This window comes from Pseudopipra pipra, chromosome 5, assembly GCF_036250125.1.
Source record: "Pseudopipra pipra isolate bDixPip1 chromosome 5, bDixPip1.hap1, whole genome shotgun sequence".
NCBI classification, from domain to species: Eukaryota; Metazoa; Chordata; class Aves; order Passeriformes; family Pipridae; genus Pseudopipra; species Pseudopipra pipra.
Window position 1 is genome coordinate 30,001,735 of NC_087553.1, and position 20,437 is coordinate 30,022,171.

General features: G+C 37.7%; 1 protein-coding gene across 5 annotated transcripts in view; it reads right to left on the bottom strand.

The window, feature by feature from the left end:
• The window catches only part of VEZT (vezatin, adherens junctions transmembrane protein), a 65,274-nt gene that overhangs the window by 36,317 nt on the left and 8,520 nt on the right, over nucleotides 1-20,437 (bottom strand). For 2 of the 5 annotated variants that reach the window (XM_064655429.1, XM_064655428.1), the window contains exons 1-5: nucleotides 19,168-19,362; nucleotides 13,979-14,107; nucleotides 6,598-6,687; nucleotides 3,987-4,162; nucleotides 1,235-1,510 (exon numbers count right to left, since the gene is read on the bottom strand). In XM_064655429.1, coding sequence (XP_064511499.1) covers nucleotides 1,235-1,510; nucleotides 3,987-4,162; nucleotides 6,598-6,687; nucleotides 13,979-14,107; nucleotides 19,168-19,218 — 722 coding nt within the window. In that variant the 5' untranslated portion in view covers nucleotides 19,219-19,362. Of the gene's footprint in view, nucleotides 1-1,234; nucleotides 1,511-3,986; nucleotides 4,163-6,597; nucleotides 6,688-13,978; nucleotides 14,108-19,167; nucleotides 19,363-20,437 lie in introns of those variants that run through there. The other 3 variants (XM_064655425.1, XM_064655426.1, XM_064655427.1) reach the window with 3 other exon arrangements.

Genomic DNA, 20,437 nt, shown 5'->3' on the forward strand with positions numbered 1-20,437 from the left:
AATCCAAATGTTTTTCTCATCTGTAATTTGGACAAGCCCTAACAATAATTTCTTTTAAGAACCCGTTTGCAAAGATAAGACTGCCTATTGCTTAACTATATGCTTCTTCAGCAAAAAACCCAGATCAAAACAAAACACATAGCTAGGCAGACTGAATACATGCTTATGCATTCCGAAGGGAGAACGAAACGTTTCTTCAATGAAGCACACTGAAGGTATCTCAAGCTAGAAAATTAATCCAAAATTTCAAGTCTACAGTTTCAAGCTTGCATGTAAGAACATGTGCCTGAATGCAGAATAGTTGGTCTGGCACGAACAAACAACTTCTTGGTGCATGCAAGGGAATGTTTTATTGTTTTTAGAAAGAAGTCAACTGTATTTTAGGTGTTGGCGTTTCCCACCTCCTTTAGCCTTAAGTCTAACTGGCACAGGTATGTATCTCACCACAGGTGGTTACAAAGGGAAAAGCATCCATGCCAATGAGAGTGCACGAAGCAGGCCTCTTGGCTTTGGAATCATTGCATACGCTGAACACGTTCTGATGTCCTTTCACATAGCAAACAAGCAAAACTTACCAAATCACTACAAGAGCTAAGTAATCAGAAACACTTTCACACCTCTTAAGTGAGAGAGGCAAATTCAACAGTAACTAATTTAAGAAGCTAAACATTTCAACAATTGTATGCAAGAAAAAAGAGTAATATTAACTTTATTTGAGGTGGGAAATGACCTTTGATGGTCCTGCTGATTACTTTGTTCTCACTACTTCAGACTGTTATTTGTTAAATAAAAATAGAATGGTTTTCATGTTATCTTGTTTTCTAAACTATGAATGATTACTTGCAGATCAGTTTATTTACATATATTTGGTAACATAAGAAAAAAAAAAAATCTCAAACAACCAACTCTCTAAATGACTTCCCAAAATCATTAACTGAATTAGTTCAAGATCCATTTCTTTGTGTATTTCATTGCTAGTAGAGCAGTAGATTTCAAAGACATATGAGTTTTGTGAGACCTAATCCACCTTCAGGATGCAGGGTTTTAACACTGAGTTGTTAGAATTCATTCTTTTAGTATGAATTGCAATTATACTATTTTATGTAAACAAAAACCTTTAAGTACTGTTTTTCAGTAATTCCACTTGTTACAGGAGACAGTGTAACAAGACAATTTTAGAAGACAACAGGTTTGAATGGATCTGTGTATTAAATAAATTGAAATACAGACTCACAGGGTAAATCCTCTGGAAATTACTTCAGTCTCTTGAATGAGTCGTAGAGCTTTCCTCACGAGATTAGTAAAAGCTCGGCTATTTGCCACTGTTTCTTCCAGCTGGATACAGTATTTTCGCAGGGACATTTGCAGCTTGGCTGTCCTCCATGTGCCCCATACTCTAAAGACTGCATAGACAAGCAGAACTAGTCCCCACAGCAGCCACGATGATTCCTTCCACCACGAAGGAAGCATAAGCAGTGCACTTACAAAGGCAAGAAACAGCGAAACATCCCTGCAAGCAGAGAAAGTATCATCAACCACAGATTCCTGAGGCCAAACAAGAGGTAAAAAAATCCCCAAATTTTCAGTTACATTTAGGATTACAACACCTTATGTAGGGCTTTTATGTAGGTCCTGAAGGGAGCTGTGAACACCAAAAACTACGCTAGTAGCAGACTTAGATGAATATGTACATGATATTACATGCTTGGTATACTCTAAGGAAACATTTCTCCAGCTTTTTATAGCATGAGTAAAAGAATAATATACCACTTTGAAAGGTCAGTTTCTCTTACATGTGACTTAAAAAAAAAAAAAAGGAAGAAGAAAAAGAAAAGAAAATAGAAAAAGAAAAAACCTGACTAATCAGAATTATAAGCCGGGGCATGTAGGAACCGTAATATCTGTACTTCCAGGTTCAAGAGTACAGCAGGGAAGGGCATGTTTCTTTTGGTAGCAAATCCCTCAAGTAATGCCAGATGTATTTTTTCTAGAGTCTGACTCATTTAACTTGGACACCAACGCACCACTAGTTTTTAACACATTTTTATAAATATGGCTTGAATAGTCATTTTAAATAATTTGGCAGCTTTTGAAAATCCTTGAAGAACAGAGTTCCTAGTATCTCAGTTCAGTTATTTCTAAAGGACATTTCAAAAACTTCACAGTTATTCTTTTTTCTAGAAAAATTCAACACAAATAACTGCTAAAAAATACACTGTGTTTCATATATATTACAGTTTTGCAAAATAATTACAATCTTCACAGAGATGGATGGGATATTGGCTTCAAGGTGCGTTTCAACTACAGTTTTTCAGAATTTTTTCAATGAAAAATATTCACTTTCTTTACGCCATAAAGCTGTACGTAAGCTTAATGTATCCTGCATTTAGATTTGGAAGTATTCACAAGGAATATTTTTCCATTTCTAAAATAAGACATGGTCTCTGGGTTTCTATTTTCTGGATGGCTTTGTGGGCAAATTTCAACAACAAGCTTTACAAGTGTTAACTCTTCAGGGCTACTGGCTCCTGATAGGTCCAGGGTTAAAATAGTAGAGGTCCAGGGTTAAAATAGTCCAGGGTTAAAATAGTCCAAAATAGTCCCTTTAAAAGGGACAGACACACAGTCTCTAACTTCCTTGGTAAATGAAAAAAATAAATCACAACAATTAAAAGACTAAAAGGGATATAAGAGCTCACTTTGTCCATTTTCAGTTTCTGGTTAGCCCAGATCACCATGGACAGACCAAAGATGAGACTTCACAACCCGTGCAGAGAGCCATTCCAACTCATGAGTATCCGTAGAGTTCAAAAGATTTCCCCCAAGTTCAGTCTGAATCACTGGCAGATTAATTGCATTATTTTTCCTCACATCTTTCCCTTTTATGAACAGAACAAATGACACTGATCCCCACATTCCTAACCACCTTCTACACATCCTAACACTATCAATCCGAGTTTCTTTTCTGGAATAGTATTGCATATCCAATTATTCATCACTTTGTGTTTATTAATTTAACTTTTCCTTCCCAAGTGCAGCATTAGACTTTTGTCTTTATTGACTTTTCTATCGATTTCAAGGTATTTCTCCAATCTAATTTTGACCCTCTAGTCTATGAAAACACAAACTTGGTGTCATCTGTAAGTTGAGCAATATTCACTTATTTTGTAAGTGTACTTTATCATCTGAACAGTTAAAGAAACCGAATAATGCTAGGACCAGAAAAATCTAGTTCAAACGTTCTCTTTTGACAGAGAACATCAATAATGACATAACTTAAACAGTTGGGGTTGACTATAATAATTTTATCTATTTTTCTAACATACGTATGACAAAATAGCACTGGGCTGTGTTATAAGATTTTTATCTACTGATTCCTGTCCGTTTCTGAGCAAGACACTCTGTGAAAACAACAACTGGCCTTGTTATTTTTCAAATACAGGTGCTAGTTGTTCAGATAATGCTGCAGTCAGCCCCCTCAGTATTCTTGAGTCAATTCCACACAACTTTCTTGACTTCAATGCATCCTATTTAAATAGTTTTTAGTTTATTCTTCTGGTATTCTACATCTGAAAATTAATTGCACATCCCACCTCACCTCTCCCCCTTGCAGCATATTTTATGAAGACCACAGCAAAAAACCCACTTTTCAATTCAGTCCTCACAATCGTGTCTCATTTCTCAAAATCACCTTTGTATAGCTTTAGAAATTAATGAATTAATCAACCATGTTAGTTCTTCCTAATAGAATATATTAGTTTGGAAGTATCCATTCATGTTCAAGTAGCTATCTCAGATTAAAATTCACTCTTTGAATAAAACGCCTGAAGAAACAAAACACTCTTATAAAAAGTCTGGGGACTAGTGGACCAAAGGACCTGCGAAAAAACCAGTTACTTTGATGCTGCATTTTATTTCAAGAACATACAATATATTTTTTGCTTGTTTCTCAGTGAATATAGTGGTAGATACTCTCTATACAATACCAAATATTAGGAGTTGCTAGGGAGCGCAGTGTTGGAAGCTGTCTGTTTTCCTGTTGCTTACACTGCCCCGCAGACAGGATACTGGGGTCAAGGAACTCAATCAGTTCCACATCCTCCTGCAGCAGAACTTCCTGTTGCAGGATGGTACGGAGCGTGTCAACTCGAAATCCAACATCCTTACCACAAACGGGCAGGAGAAAAAACAGGCATTAGTAAAGAATATGCAAATTCTTAAAATTAAGTTAGCAGAACAAGGAAAACACCCAGACACTACACTTTACTGACAACAGTCTATTCTCAAAGAGTACAGGAATGTTTCAGATATATCACAAGTAGCTACTTCATTTTTATTAAACTTGTTTAACTTTAAAAACTCACATACAACCTAACAGTTCAGACTTGCAGGATGCATGACACTGACTTTGTGATCTGACCTAGATAGTAACAATAACTGGAAACAGGCCACAGAGTATGCCAATACATTTGCATAAGAATCAGAGAGGTCCTGTATCTATTAGAAGATCATTATTGAAACAGTAAACACTTTTTTTTTTAAAATGTCATGACATTATTTATGTCATTAACAAACAAAAAACAGAGAAAAAAAAGAGAGAGATTGCAAATTAGTCAACAAAAAGTCACTTGTGGACACTTAGTAACAGTAGGGTTAAAGCACCAGACTCAAGCCCCAGGCCAAGGCAATGAAGTCCTCTCCTGCAGGATTTTGTACCTTTCCCAAGGTAACTCAATCCAAACAAGAAACAGCATGGGGCTCTGAAGACCCCCCACTTGATAAACTCCAGGCAAACTTTAGGGAGCTACTTACTTGTGAATTTGATGCCATGATAATAATTTGTTACTTTTTCCCCTACTATAGGTCTTCAAGTCAAATATGCAGTTCTTGAAGACAAATATGTCCATCAGAGAAGCCCATAGCATAGTGCACCAAACCATAATACAAAACATTTTAATTTAAGAATGTCATAACAAACCCCAACAAACACTGAACACGTACATCTTTGCACCTAGCTAATTACAGGAGAGAAAGGAGAATATTTCTGAAAATCCTCTAACAGAAGCTTTTAACACAAGTGTTACATTTCACAGTACAAAATCTGTTTAGTTCTGTCATTGACAGAATGAGATTCTTTATGAAACCACAGGATAGCTGTGGTTTAAAAGTTTAATTTCATACACTGATGTCACCTCAGATAATGTGCATTCTACTTTTAACGGAAAATGTTTTTTTCAGGACTGTGTGCAAGAGAAAACTCTGCCCTCCTCCAACGCATCCTGTGTCATTTCAGTACCCTACTTTGTAGTATGCAGCAGGACAAACAGGTTCTCCATGTTTTTCAGTTATGCCTCCATCTCAAGAAAGTAAGGCTGAAAATTGCTGTTAAGATAATACCTTTGATTCATAGGGGAAGAGGGAGGATGAAAAAAGTCAATCAAAGATCACTAATGAGAGATTTTAGAGGAAATTTTGTTCTCCTGAGATAAAGGAGAAGAGATAGCAATTGGGTTCGGCAGAACTCTCTGAGAAATGGAAACGCCTAACTTCTCATGTTGCTCAGAATTTTCTTTTGAAGCTATATTTTAAGATGTCAACCCTACATCATAGTAGAAAAAAAAAATCAAAATTCTAGATTCTGGAACAGTCTGACTAAGGTGACACTTGCAAGCCTGAAGCAGCTGGGTACAAGTTAAAGCAGATCTGAGACAAGCCCAGACTGGAGACTGAACTGGCTAGAAAGTGGTGCTGCAGAGAACAGGTATGAAGGCAGCGTAAAATTACTTTTAACGAACTGGGGTAGAACTATCCCCCTTCAGGTCTCTAACCCACACAGGCTGACTTAAGCCCTAAATGATCCTGCAGGCTCCAGGAGGAGGAGAATACAACCTCTGTTGGGGCACGCAACCTGCTTCTGAACTGCTGAAATGAGAGCACATGGGTAGCACAGAGAACCGATGTGGCCACTCCCTGCAGGCAGAGCGCTGCACGGATGTCTGTGCTCAATGGCAGCACTGTTCTGAAGCATTAGAATGGAGGTGCCCTAGTTTCCTTTGCTTCCCCCAAATGCAGAAGCCCTGTGGACAGCAACGCAGAAACGAAGAGGCCAGGATGGGTCCAGGGCTAGTACAGCTGCACTGCAGTGGTGCTGTGCCTGAGCCAACAAGCTGAAACAGAGGGTGAAGCAATACTCAGGTGAAGCCCTAGAGCCTTCTGTCTTAGGCAGTCTCTGCAAGGCACTAAGCTGCAACATAAGGACTTTCTCAGTCAGTATCTCCCCACTGCCTTCCACCAGTGGGAATACCTACACTGCAGGTTAACTCCTTTCAGCTTTCGAGAACTGCTTTAATTTCTAACATATTTTATCTTCTCTTCCACATTTTGAACATCTTCACCCTGGCTCCTGATACTGTTCCTGTCCTTTTGTGCCCAGTTTGGCACAGTAACTCTGAAAACCAGAATCAGTACTATCTGAAGAAAAAGTAAAACTCTTAAGAGCCAAAACCAACAATACAGACCAAAGATGTTGCTTAGAGGAGCAGGAAGACCTGTGGATTAGGAAAGGAAATGGAAAAAATAAAAAAAGTGATCACTTACCAGTCGGTGAAGTATGTCATCGTTTTTCTTATACTGTGGAAAAGGAAACCAGCTTCTAAAGAATTCAGCTAGTTTTGACAGGATGCCTTGCTGAAGGGAACAGAAATTATTCCAATTAAAAAAACCAAAAAAACCTCCAAAGCCAAAAATAAATAAATAACAACATACAATGCTTTTACTTCTGCATTTGATTTTCTTGTTAGCTCAAACACAAGTACCTGTAAGGAAGTTTCACTTACTGTGTCTGGCCTAACTTCACAGTACACTAAGAGAACATCTGCTTCCTGTCAGCTTGCTTGTACACAAGAGAATAAAATAAAGCTTTCAGTAACCCCACCTATTTGGAGCATAATAGATTGTTATGTTGTTCTGTTAAAAATAACTACAGCTAGAATTAGTTTGATCTCGAGTTGGCAGCTACTGCATTGATATGAAAGACCTTCTCTCTCCTGGAGGATAAAAAGCCAACACATTAAATGGCTGACAGGGGCTGAAAAAAAGTAAAAGACTGGGAGAGGACAGCCCACTGCAGCTTGAGAACAAGGCTCCAGAGGAGTTGTGAACAGAGACAGGGAATGGTGAGGGTAAGAAGAGGAACTGTCCAAACCAGTGTGTGCTATCAGGTCCTTTGTCTCCATACTGCTTCCCCTGCAACCTAAATCCATACTTTTGTCTGAGCTGTAAACATAACTTCAAACGCCTTTAATTAGAGGGACTCCCTCTCAGTCATCACACATTTTACTCATGTATCTTCCTAAAACATGATGCATGACAGATTATAATTGAATAGATGCACAATTTTGCTTCAGTCTGCAGCCATCCAATGAAAAAAAGAAGCAGCTTTTGACACACACTGTATATCTACTTTCCTCAGACTGAGCTGACAGGAAGTATTTTTCAAAATATTTACTTACATATATTTCATGAATTCTTAGGCCCTACCTCTTAATCTTCAGACTGCTGACATGTAATACAATCAAACAAAATGCATGCCAAAAGAAATTGATTGTGAAGTGCTTACGTTTTGTGGCATACTTCTTCAAAATAAAAAAAACAAAACTCCATACAGATTCTAATAGCTAAATGTATAAAAGGTGACAGCTTCTGTTTCTCCCTCTTGGTTTTTTGGGTTTGGGTTTGGTTTTTTTTCTTTTTTTATTCCCCTCTTCTGTTTTTTTTTCTTGGTTTCCCCACAACTACAAGGTGGGAAACCCAAGCAACATGAGCTTGGAGCTTTGCAGTTAGCCCTATGACCAGCCTGACAGCCCTCTGAAAGGCAGTGTGACAAGTCTGGCACAGCAAGCCAGAGCAGCTTCAGCATCAGAAATTGTCACCTTAAAGCCCTTAAGCTTCAACAGTTTTTGAAATAACTTAATTTGGTGCCCACTTAGGTAATCTAACTCAAGTGTTTCTTACATATGTCTCACCTTTCTGTGTATAGTTAGAATTGCAGACCTATGCCAAAAGGAAGTGTTTTTAGGTCAGTGGAGAGGTAAAACAATAGCATGAATTTCATAATGATAGCTCTCCCCAATACACTGACACCATTGTGGCTTATTAGGGGGAGCTATTCCAGCAATTCACACTTAAAGAATATGGAATAAATCCAAGTGATTCTATTTTGATGTTGCTCAAGCACAATGACATAAATTGGAAGAATGGCACAAACTGCAACACCAGATTATCCTCCAACGATCTTGTACAGTGGTGCAAAAGAAAACAAAATTTTCTGATCAGAATTTGTAGAAAATTGAAATTACATAAACAAAGGTCTTGCTCTGCATTTGAATTTCAAACAGATACTCCATTCAGAATTCCTTTTCCTTGTACGTTGAAAGCAGGGCACAGAATGAACTGTCCATTTAATTTAAGATTATGTCTCTTGAAGCCTACCATTTTCAACTGCTTAGCTTTTCTTAAGTCTTCTGATTTCTATCATGAACATTTAAAGCTACACCAAGAATAGTTTTAAACTGCTACCAGCTTACTAAACTAAACTGTGGAGTTACTGAAAAAAAAAACTAGTGTGCTACGTAAGTAATCTTTCAGTTTATTCTCCATGTTTTAGTTTAAAAAATAAAAATCCCGGCTTGCGTAAACCCTCAACAGGCATGTCAGAGCTTGAAAACACAAACCAAGACAACCCACTGTCTTGGGCTGTGACCCGGTAGAGTACAGCAACACACTAAATTATTCAGATCCTTGGAATAGTGTCTCACAGTCTGCATTCCCGTTGGGAGTGTTACTGACAAGTAAAACAACTTTCTCCAACACACAAGTCAGGTCATGTAGCCAACGCTTCTGGAACATTCTTCTTACAACTTTAGAACACCGCTCAGTCAAACCCTCTGTAAACTAAATAACAAAGATGTATAACTCCTAACATTAAAAAAAAAATAATAGCATAGGACATGCACATTTTAGGTGCATTCATTTGAATCTAAAAAAAATTCTAAGGACTACTTCTCTTTTGTAGAGAAATTCTGTGCATTACAGAAGAAGATAATGCTACATATTAAATACTTTGCAGCTATCCAGAACTAGCATTTAAAGGGGTGGGAGGCCTACACTTAGGCAAAGGATGGATCCCTCTGCCATCCCACATCAGGTCACCTGCACAGCCACTGAGGGCTGTGCACTGAGCCCCAACACAATCCTCTGTCTCCAGCACCAGCTCTGTTCTAGTGATGAAATATTATCATACCTAAGATGGGATAAAGTGTGACAGTACAATTAATTTAAACATGCAGATATGCACAGCAGTCTAGGAAAATGACTGAGAAAGGAAAGGTGTAAACGGGAAAAGATACATTCCTTAAAGATCAAGCAGAATTACCCAAATAGGATTTCATTCCAGAAAACAGGTCTAGAGACCAGAATTTTAGCTGTAACTTTCTCCAGAGATTAGTACAGCCAGAAACACTGCACCTATAATTACTGTGCTTAATCACATCTCTATACTCCATCAGATGGGAGCCTGGCATTTCACCAGTCTCCAGAACAGAGCCTTGAAATACCTTTACAGCTTTTCAGCTCAATGTTCATTAAGACCATATTCTGATTAAAAAAACCCCCAAAACACCACCAAAACCACACCTTGAGAACTATTTAAGATGTGCTTCAAATTCAATGGATGCTTGTCTTTCTTAAGCCTGAACCACATGCTCTGTTTGGCAGGACAGCAAGACACAACAGAAACATTTGTATCAGTCACTAGGAACCTCCTTTTTTCCCAGATTTGTTTTTTTCACTCCCCGAAGATCCCGAACTAGATCTTTATCATGCCAAATTCTTGCTACATGTCACCAGATTGCAGCTGTATAGGGTTCCTACTTGACTGAATACAGGAGGAGGAAACAATCTTAAAGACAAAGCAATACTCTGTCTTTTACATTTTTATTTTAATAAAGTGTTTAAGGCATTTGGAAACTTGCTTTTCGGAACCGAAGGAAAATGATACCCATATAATAGGAATCAGTATGGAACACCATCTACCCCCTGTGATCATAGTTACATTAAGCCTTGAAGAATATAATTTTATATTAGGACTGTGGGTAGGTACATATGCAGAAGTCAAAAGACATTTATTTTCTAGACATTTTATAATTTCAGTAGACTAGGCCAGCAAGGGCCGAGAGAAGGGAAATGATAACAGTCTTGTGTACAACTGAGGAAATGACTGGACAGGCAAATTATTTGCCTGTATGTCATACAAAAGTTTCAACAAAGCCTCAGATCCTCCTAAATCCAGTCTACTTTTTTAAATGCATGGTCAGCTGCCTCTCCCTCATTCTCTTTCCTTTTGAGACACTCTACCAAAATGGGACACAGGAATCAAATGACAAAAACAGACTTTCTGACATCAGATTACAAAAGAAAAGTGTTAACGCTCCCAAACTGGTACTGGAACAGCAGTAGGAAGAACCTATGGCATTTTATCACTAGAAATTACACACAGGTTTCTTCCTTATTTCCACTAAGTATCCTTGTCTAGACAGTGATGAGACAATGTGAACGTCATCCTAGCATTTGTAAGAAATGGACAGCCTATTTTCACACACTCACTTCCTTCAAGTTGCAAGGCAAACCATGATGAATTACTTCTACATCTGACACAATACTTGAGGACTTGCTCCCAACACAATAAAATTAAGTGTAAAATGCTTGAGGGGTAAGGAGGGGGAAAAAATAGAATACTTGAGGCTTTTTAAAGCCGTATATCTTAACACTTTTAAGATTCTTAATCCCACGGCACTTTTGTATTAAACTTGGTGGAAACTATATACATGAACACAGTATTATACTGCTTTTCTGAATTCCATGTAACTATGCAAAATAAGGTAATGCAGCTAAGTGACAGTCCATGCATTACTTCATAGTAATGAACAGAATATGAGCCAATGAAATATGTCATCCTAACTTTCAATTAACAGTGAACAAATTTTAACGTTTAAATAAATAAATAAATAATCAAACATTTAATTAAAGTCTTCCTGAACTAAGTCAGAATAGGTATCTTCAACATAAATACACCACAGAACTGCCAATAGCTATAAAGGGAAAATATATTTTTAGGTGGTTTCTTGAGGGTTATGGTGAGTGCCGGCTGACAATTCTGAAAAGCAAGGGCAGTAGACCTAATACTTCCATGAATATTTTCAAAGGTAGTTCAAAATAAACAAAATTGTGAGCTAAAGCTTGAGTTAAATTCAGCCTTGCCCTGTGACCACTTATAGAAGAAATCATTATTACAAATGCAATACCTGTCCACATCAAGAGTAACTAGAAATCAATTTATTCATTAAATTTAAAATAATCTTACATTAGAAAAACCAGCCAAGGAAACATGGAGATGCAGCAAGAATCACTTTTCCTCCTTCCCTCAGTTAATCTCACAAATCCTCAGTACACGAAACTGGAGTTCTGAATGAAGCTCCTTCATAATTTTTTTCTCCATGATTGCTGAACTCTTTGAAAAGCTGTAAACTCTAGAACACTGCTGAACAGTACTAAACTTAATGATTCTTATTGTAGGGTGGTTATTCTTTCATCATCATCATGGCTGGGCTTCGCGAACGAAGATTTGGGAAGGCTCTATCCACATTTGCTACAGGCACGCTGGTGGCTTATGAGGCCAATACGTGACAGACATATGTAGGGTGGTTATTCTTTACAGGCTGCCTAATCCATGTGCTAGGCATGCAGTGGTACTTACTGGTCTGCTCAATGGATATGCACCCTGCATCTTATCTAATGGTCATCCCTGATCAGAAAGTGGGGCATGAGAGAAGGGAGACATGGCACACTTCCATAGGAAGGACTACAAGTCTCAGAAACTTGGGATCGAGGACACGAAGCACAGTGTGCAGCGCAGCTGCCCAACAGGCAACAGAAACTATGACCAATCTATCTATGAGGAGACTCCAACAGCACTGAGGATCAAAGCAAAATGTTTCATGTTTTATTACCCTGTCTTTTCAAATGGACTAATGAGTGTGTAAGGGAGTTTATACAGTCTGTACAGAGTGGCTGAAATGAGTATCACTATATGAAAATATGAGCCATGAACACTTCTCTGAATACCGCTAGATGAATAAGCTTCACACTGCAGCTTCCAAATTTCCACTTCAAAGACTGCACAAGTCAGTCATTTCAAATACATTATGCTCAACACTTCAAAAAAACATACCTTCTTCCTCATATCAGAAAAAAAAAAAGGATTTATGTTATCCACATAAATTTGTACACTTCTGAATCTTATCCCACCTAGGATCCCACAGAGAGCAAAACAGATTAAAAATCCCACAAGAAAATAATGCTTCTGACCTAAAACAAATGAGGAACCAGAGTGACACACACAAAACTGAAAAAGAATTGTTGAAACAAAGCCTAACTGTGACTAACTTGGCTAATTCTTTGAAGTATCTGAGAACTGAGTAGAGGATATACATTAAGACGACATTATTTTTAGAAAAGACTCCAACAAAAGCATCAGCTCTCCTCATTTGTCATATGAGTCCCCATCCACCAAAACCTGCAGGGAGAACTTCTGGACATCTCAGTGCCATATCATATTGCCTGTGTTTGGGAAAAATAGTATGTTTACTGCCAGCTAATTGGAAGAGTGGAACATTCTGCAGCAGAGGTTACAAACAAGAGGAAAGGGGCTGTGGACCTCTGATTTGAAGATGGCAGATGAGAAATAAAGCAGAAATGAGCAACAGGAAAACTGAGCTGCAGTAGGTTAAAAGCCATAGCAGGCAAGATGGAAACTACCACAGATAGTGGTGAGAGAGGAGAAAGAAATGACAACTCTTCAGAGGAAACGCATCAAGGCATGGATGCTTGGTTTGGGTTCCTACCTGAGGCACTGCCCCACTCAGCCTGCAGTGACCAGGACAGAGAAGTCCACATGGCACCTCTTTCCTCCTGGCTTAGCACATAGTTGGAGCACATTCACTGTAATTTGAACTCTCCACTGTGAATGTGAAAGAGGTAGGGAGAAAATTACTGCTCTTCCCAGGCTCCATCTAAGTGCTAAAGGAGAAGACCGACTGACTACTAATTTTTCAATAGATTTGCTGCAAAGAGTTTCCTACATCAGCTGTCTCAAAAGAAGAATTTTCTCGCCCACTCCAGAGTTCCTCATCTGAATCACATTGCCTCTAAACTACCAGTAACAGTAAAAAAGAATTGATTTTTAATAAGGAAAACAAAAAATGTGTAGCCATAGTAGGTGCTAAATGGTCAAATTCTCAATCACAGTTTTAATACAAAAATGTTTAAAAAAGTCCCCAAGCCTTTACTTAAAAGGATAGAGAATGAAGAATTCTGAGCTAATTAGTTGATGATTCTTGTCAGCTGTTACTGTTAGAAAATTACCACACCCTAAGCACAATTCTACTATCTCATTCAGATTGGTTATTGCATTTATACTTCCCAGAAATCCTCTTTCTTAATGTGCTTTGTCACAGACAAAGCTATACTTAGCAACTGAATGCCTGAGAAGGGCTGGGAACTATAAATACCCTGTTCCAGAAAATTACAGGTTCTATTCCCAGAATGTCATGCTACACTAACATAACGATATCCACTAAATAAGATAATTTACAACACCCAAAAAATTATTTATCAAAGTCTCTTGCTTCCCTAGTTTACATAAGTGCAAAGAAACACTCCAAACTATACTGATTAACCACGAATTTCCAAACACATTTGTAGACAAGATATGACAACTAGCTGTGGTTTATTGTTCGGGTTTTTCCCCTTTGTTTTTTCTAAATACAGTAAGAGATTTATCTTTATACTGATTTTGCCTATTTGTGAAGCAATGTAGTTCTCTTTTGAGAAGATGAATACTCAGGAACAGGAGAGCGCTCACTTTCTGGGCGGCACGCACAGTCCGCTCTTTTTCCGCTGCTGCACATTGCTCCGCCTTCTGCGACGCTGACGAGCATACTTCAAAATCCGTGTGGCCCAAATCCTGCAGGTACTGGTAGAGTGGGGAATTCTGAAAACAGAGTTATAAAAAGAAAAATGAGGAAAAAAAAAAACAACGTTAAAAATCATTCCCCGTTTCCCACAAAACACAACTGTGAATACAGCAACCACACAACCAGCAATGAATGGACTGAGAAATGGAAAAAAAAATTAGAAAAAGACTTTTGCTCTCTCCAAGGACAGTACTAGCACTTCTGGCAGAGTACCACAGTTATTTAAAAAATCCCACAGCCTACAAACAAAAAAACCACCCAACTTCTTCAAGCTTCTGGCAAAACTACTAATTTACAAACAGTCCTAAATAAAACAGAAAAAGTATGAAATTATGATCACCAGAGAGTGGGTTTTTATGCGTTTAGATATTTATCTATACAGACCTCTGAAAGTTCTTATTGTCATCTGCACCAGATATCTAGATGTACTTAACTCTTACTTTGCTGTTTACAAACACATATATGGCAGTATGTAGGACAGACTTGATGGAAAGGATTTTTATGCTAATTGCAGTTCCACTCAGGACATGCAGGGAGTTCATTTTTAAGAGAAACTCTCAGCAATCAGTCTTATATAGACTAGTTAGGGATTATTTTTGACGCCTGAAAAATTTTATCAACATCCCATGAGAGCATGTGAACACCAGTAAACTGCAGAAGAACACCAACATTTTAAGAGTTTAACACACTATTAACCAAAATACTGTGTATAAAAAGTAAAAGCTTTGCAGTAAATAATGCAGAGTTATGGAGGTCTACAGAAATAACCAACAGAGCACCTACTACTAATTGTTACATCAATTATCATTAACTTGCTGGTGCAAGCTGGAAAGGTGGCCCAGCTACGCTGATCATGTACCAACATGGCCAAATCTCAAATACTGCTTGCCATACAATAAAACTTGGAAGCAATCATTCATACCAGCTGAACAAATTAACTTTTTACCTCTAGGGATTTTTTTAACCCCATCACCAAAGTGCTATTTTAATCACTCTTACCTATTTAAAGCATGCAAATTCATACTTCTGCTCTGTTTGAGTTACAACAGATTCAGTGTCCAGTCATTACCTGAAACTCAAATATTCGTACCAACTCACAGGTAGGGACACTCCTGGCTCAACCACAATGACAGTGATTGTGCAAAACACTAGGATAGGTTAATGACTCATTTCCTTGTGAGAATTTTTCCAGTGTGACGACACAATCCTATCTTTTTTCCAAGTACCCTTCCTCCAGGGTTGAGTACTTTTTCAAAATGCATCCAACGCTAATTAAACAATGTGCTGTCCTGGACTGCCTGTTTGGCTCTAAGTAGAACATGCCACTTTACCAGAATTACTTAATTAAAATGGAAAGACTAAACAGTAATAGTAATAATAGACTAGAATACTTCTCCTATTTCAGACACTGTTAAATTCACCAAATAACTTCAGGGCCAAGCTCAGAATATAAATGGATGTGAGTAACCTTGTCTTACAACAGTTTTCATACAGAGCCAGGCTGTGCACTGCCAGCATAGCTCAGACAACCTGAACACCTCCGCGCGAGAACCATTAGGGTATCATGCAGGATTCAGTCAGAACCAGCCAGAATTCTCCCCATCTGGATGAAAACACACACAAAAGAGTGGGTGAACAGAGAGTATTTTATTCAAAATCATAGTTTTAATGCTCGCTCCAGGCAGAACTTCAAGGAAATCACATCTAGGCTCTTGGCAAACCTGTCCATCATCTTGACCATACTTGTGACCAGCAAGGCCAGCCATCATTTGACACATGACTATTCTTGTACTCTGTTGGTACTCACCCACATACAGTTTGCAAAATAACCCGAATATACCATGGAGTTCTTCCACTAGTATCTCAGGGTGCCCCTTTCTTTGGGGACCATGATGAGATAATTTTCTAAAAGCTAATCAAGAAAACCGGTCTACTGCTGTTAATGTTGGTTCTATTTACTCACAGAAATGGATGAAAAAAAGCAGAAAGAGAGACAAAGGCAGACAGAGACTGTCCATTGAAGACAGCAAGAATTAGCTAAAATCCTGAAAGCTATGTTTAGTAGGTGAAATATGGCACAGATGTAAGAATGCCCGATTCTTCCCTTTTACTGGGTATCTAGCAACATCACAACCTTCCATTTAACTGTAATTAATTGATTTTCTACTCTACAGAAATAGAAAAAATACCCCATCTCTCCAAATGTTAATGAAATTTCATCTCTGACCTAGGAAGAATAATTTTATGTGTTCTCCTAATTAAGGTACATTACTAGCTTTACATAAATCCCTTCTGACTAACTTTTAGAAGGCTTTTACAGGGTCTCATAATGGGTAGATTTTCAATTTTTTATCATTGCTTGGAATTCAAAATCAGTTTTCTGACCATGGAGTTAGCAAATGAAAATTAATTAAAATTTAACTTGAATGTTCATCACATATTCCTGTAAGTAGATAAGGGTTCTCCTCTTTCAGTTTCTCAGAAAGTACTGAGGCTACAAAATCCTCCTCTGATAGATTTCTGTGGCTCCACATGCTTTGTCTTTCCCTTTTTTTCTAAAAGATTAGCAGAACTTACTTGCATATTGGAAAAATCTTGTATTCTTATAAACTTAAATGACTAAGAACTATGCTGTGACTCAAAGCCCTTATGCTGTAAGTAAAACCACCATTGTTCCCCTTTCTGAATCCATTAGAAGCAAGCAAGATGTGGGTAAAGAAAGCACTGAATAAGAAGTGGGTTGAGACCCTTGTGAAATTAGGTTATTAAGAATCTCAGCAAACTGATCATAAAATTCTTCCACTAAGAGTGAGGTCTCTTGTGTAGCACAGGCAGTTTTATATTTTGATCAGAAAATCTGAAGATTACACTCCTCTTCTATTAGAAATATCACTGATGGCAGACATACATTAGCCTATCCTAACATAAATCTGCACTATTTACTTATTTATTTAATTTCCTAGATACTGCCTAACAAGGCTGTCACTTGCAAAGCTGTGTGGTCTGTGTATCTCATGGAGGATGTCTACACCAGTCTGTAGATAATATCTCCCATGACATATGTAAGTAATGGCCAGAAAATCCAGTAAAGGTATTATTAGAAGTTGAAGGGTAGATTTTATGTATGTGAACACTCCCACAGAACTTCCAATATTATCAAGGAATGAGAAAGTTATTAACTAAGCAACTACAAAACTGCAATATGATACCATTAAAATATCCTATTCTGTACACTATGTGTTTCAGTACAAGAGACGAAAGTATTATACTTAATGCTTACAAAGCATTTTTAATCCTTGCAAAGCTTTAAAAACAATTAAATCTCAAAATGTGTCTGACCCACAAGTTATAGCTCTGAATTTCTACCTTACATCCTTATCCAAACCCCTCACTCCTAAATGCCTTCTTTCTCATAGAAACAGATCATAGATATGCACATATTCTTGCATATGCACTTCTAACTGTGAAAAAAGTTCCCTGGTTTCAACTCATGTTGCATTCATCAGGCTCAGCTGTTTTCACCTGCAAATGCCATGATAATATTAAAATAATATACTTCTTGGTTGGGGAAAATAGGAGGGCTCTGCCTTTCTTCCTCCTAATTTTCTTTGCCCAAAATTCATGCATTCCATTTTACAACAGTCCAACAATAAAAAGAAAAAAAGAGCACCATTGCTTTTACATTTTTGCATATACTATAGATGCTACACTTTTAGTTTAAGAAATTCAGGACACACCAGAAAGTTTATCCTTGCAAGCAGTTAATAGGTTGTAATCTAAAAAAAAAATAAATTACACTTCAGAAAAAGCTTTTATATTAGAATATAACGTAAACAGAGAGCAAGGTCATTTCAGTGTATGGTATGAAAAGAGAATTTAAAATATAAAATCTCATCTTCCTATTAATACAGCAACATCTATTTCTATGTACTTTTGAATTTTTACTTTCAACCACTCTCGACTTAGATAATAACCAGACTCGTTAGTGTTACTCCTGTTTGACAGTCAGGTTTGTTTGTTCCCAGTTGTGTCTGGCAGAATGACACGGTAATGAATAATGTACAAAGTACGGAAGGAAATTTTTTTTAATCTTTCAGCTTATGTTACCGGCCTACTACCAGTTACTGACAGGAAATATTATCTAAAGTAAGTGATGATACCAAGACAAGGTTTTTCAGCAATATGCTGTATTATTTCTGAAGTTTCTTCTAAGTTTCTTCTTCTAAGTCCCTTTTTGAGACCCCCTAGATACAACAGACAGGCATTACATTTACAGCCAAGGCATTTTTTTATTATACTAATTGTCCAAAATGAATGCTGGAAATGAAGAAGTTCCAAGACAGACAGAAATAAAAATGCCATTATTCTTTGGTGTAGTTCATACAGATTATACATAGAAAATCTTGCCGGTAAGTGAAGCAAGATATATACAGTTGATATATTAAGTAGGAAAACAGTTTTTTGAATGGACTCATAGCAGAAACCAAAACAAAAAAATCCACTTATCTTTTTATGACTTTTCTAATTCTCTATAGTCAGTCTTACTGCAAGTCATTAAACTGTAAGCATTTACAGTACAGCATAGGTTTATATAAGCTCCCATTACCAGAATCAAGAAAGAAAATCCTTTCCCCTTCATTCACAACTGCTTGGGCATATTTGTTTTAGATCCACAATACTAAAAATTATTTCGCTCACATACATATGTTTAATTAAAACTCTCCTTTTTTTTTTTTCCACTGTTGAAAGTAGCTGAGTCTCATTCTAAATCCAAGATTAAAGAAGAGTCCACTAAATTAATTTTCTTCTGTAACACCTTCCCAATGCTTATTTTAATGCCACTTGCCATACAGCACTGACTTGGGTTAGGAAAAACATCACTCAAACTGAAGGTTAAACAATGCATTTGCAACTCTAAGACTACTGTAAAAACAAAAAAATGTCAAACCTAAGGCAAACATTAATCGAACATAAATTATGTTGCCCACTACTATGAGACGGAAAGGCTGTTACGGTAGAGAATTCCCTAGCTTCAAAAAAGCGTTTACTTTTGACAGATAAATACTCAAATACTTACATCTATTACAGCCTTGCAAGCACAGATATCGCACTTTAATATGTGAGGCATTTTGTGTGTATTCTGCGAAAAACCTTTGCAATCACAAATCAGATTAAGACACTGCTAGCTTTCATAGTCTTCTTACAACAGCAGCTGAAAATCAAAGCCACACCCATATTATTTTTGCTGATGCATCATGAAGTAAATGACTCAGGATTTCTCCAATAGAGACAGAGGCTTCCTACATCCATGTTCTTTACTATGATAAAATTTACCACTTAGTAAACCCCTGCTCTAGTTTCCAACCCTAGCTAATGGAGCAGATTACCCTTGACAGTAATATTTAATGCCATCACACAAAAAAAGGAGGTTTAAAGATATCCTCTTAAAATATGGATATGTTATTCAAAGCTGAGGTTTCCAATATGTCAAAAACACTGTGGGAGCCTAAACTACCTCCAAAATAACTACACATTATGAAATATCAATTTAAACCCCCCCAAAATTAAACATTTCTACCAGAGTGACAGCAAAGGCTAAGATATGCTGAACAGGTGGTTAAACTCAGACCAAAACAAACAGTATTGAAGTTTCCCTGTCAAAACATATTTGAAAAAGTTGAGCTAACACTCACAGACAGTGCGAGCTTTGTCTCCTGGAAGAGCGTATTCCATTTTTCTCTTCGGTACTGCTCCCATGCACCCGACAGAACCTCACCCACCTCCCCGTTTCTTTCCGCTTGTCCCTCCAGGATGATCCGAGATGAGGGGGAGAAGCAGACGTCAGTGTTATTGCACCTGTGCCCCTCCACAGTGGCATTTTCCTCACAGCATCAGCGGATGCAGCTTGAAACTTCCCAGGATCATGCGATTTCTCCTGACTAATGTGGCTTTCTAACTGGGGGGAGGGAGATGAGGATGACAGATTGCTAAAGGCTTTTAAAAAGATGCCGCCCTAAAGAATTATTGCACATTGATCTTATATGCAGCCATTAATAAGACTTTCCAAGCAACAGTATTTAAAAGCCGTGGTCATATTCTCCTCGCTGGTAACCACCTCCTCCTGAGCACGGACTGACAAAGAGCCAGGCACTGACAGGGCTAATATTAGACAATGACTTCAAGGCAGCAAAGGAGTCATTTAGATTTCCTGTTCTGCTTTCACTGCCCCAGGAGTGCAGACCTTGGTTTCTCCAGCACTACTGTATCAGCTGATTTAGAAGTAGGCTCTGAGAACTACTTTAAAGCCATTAATCTATTACTGTTCCCGGATATTTTCTGAAGCACAA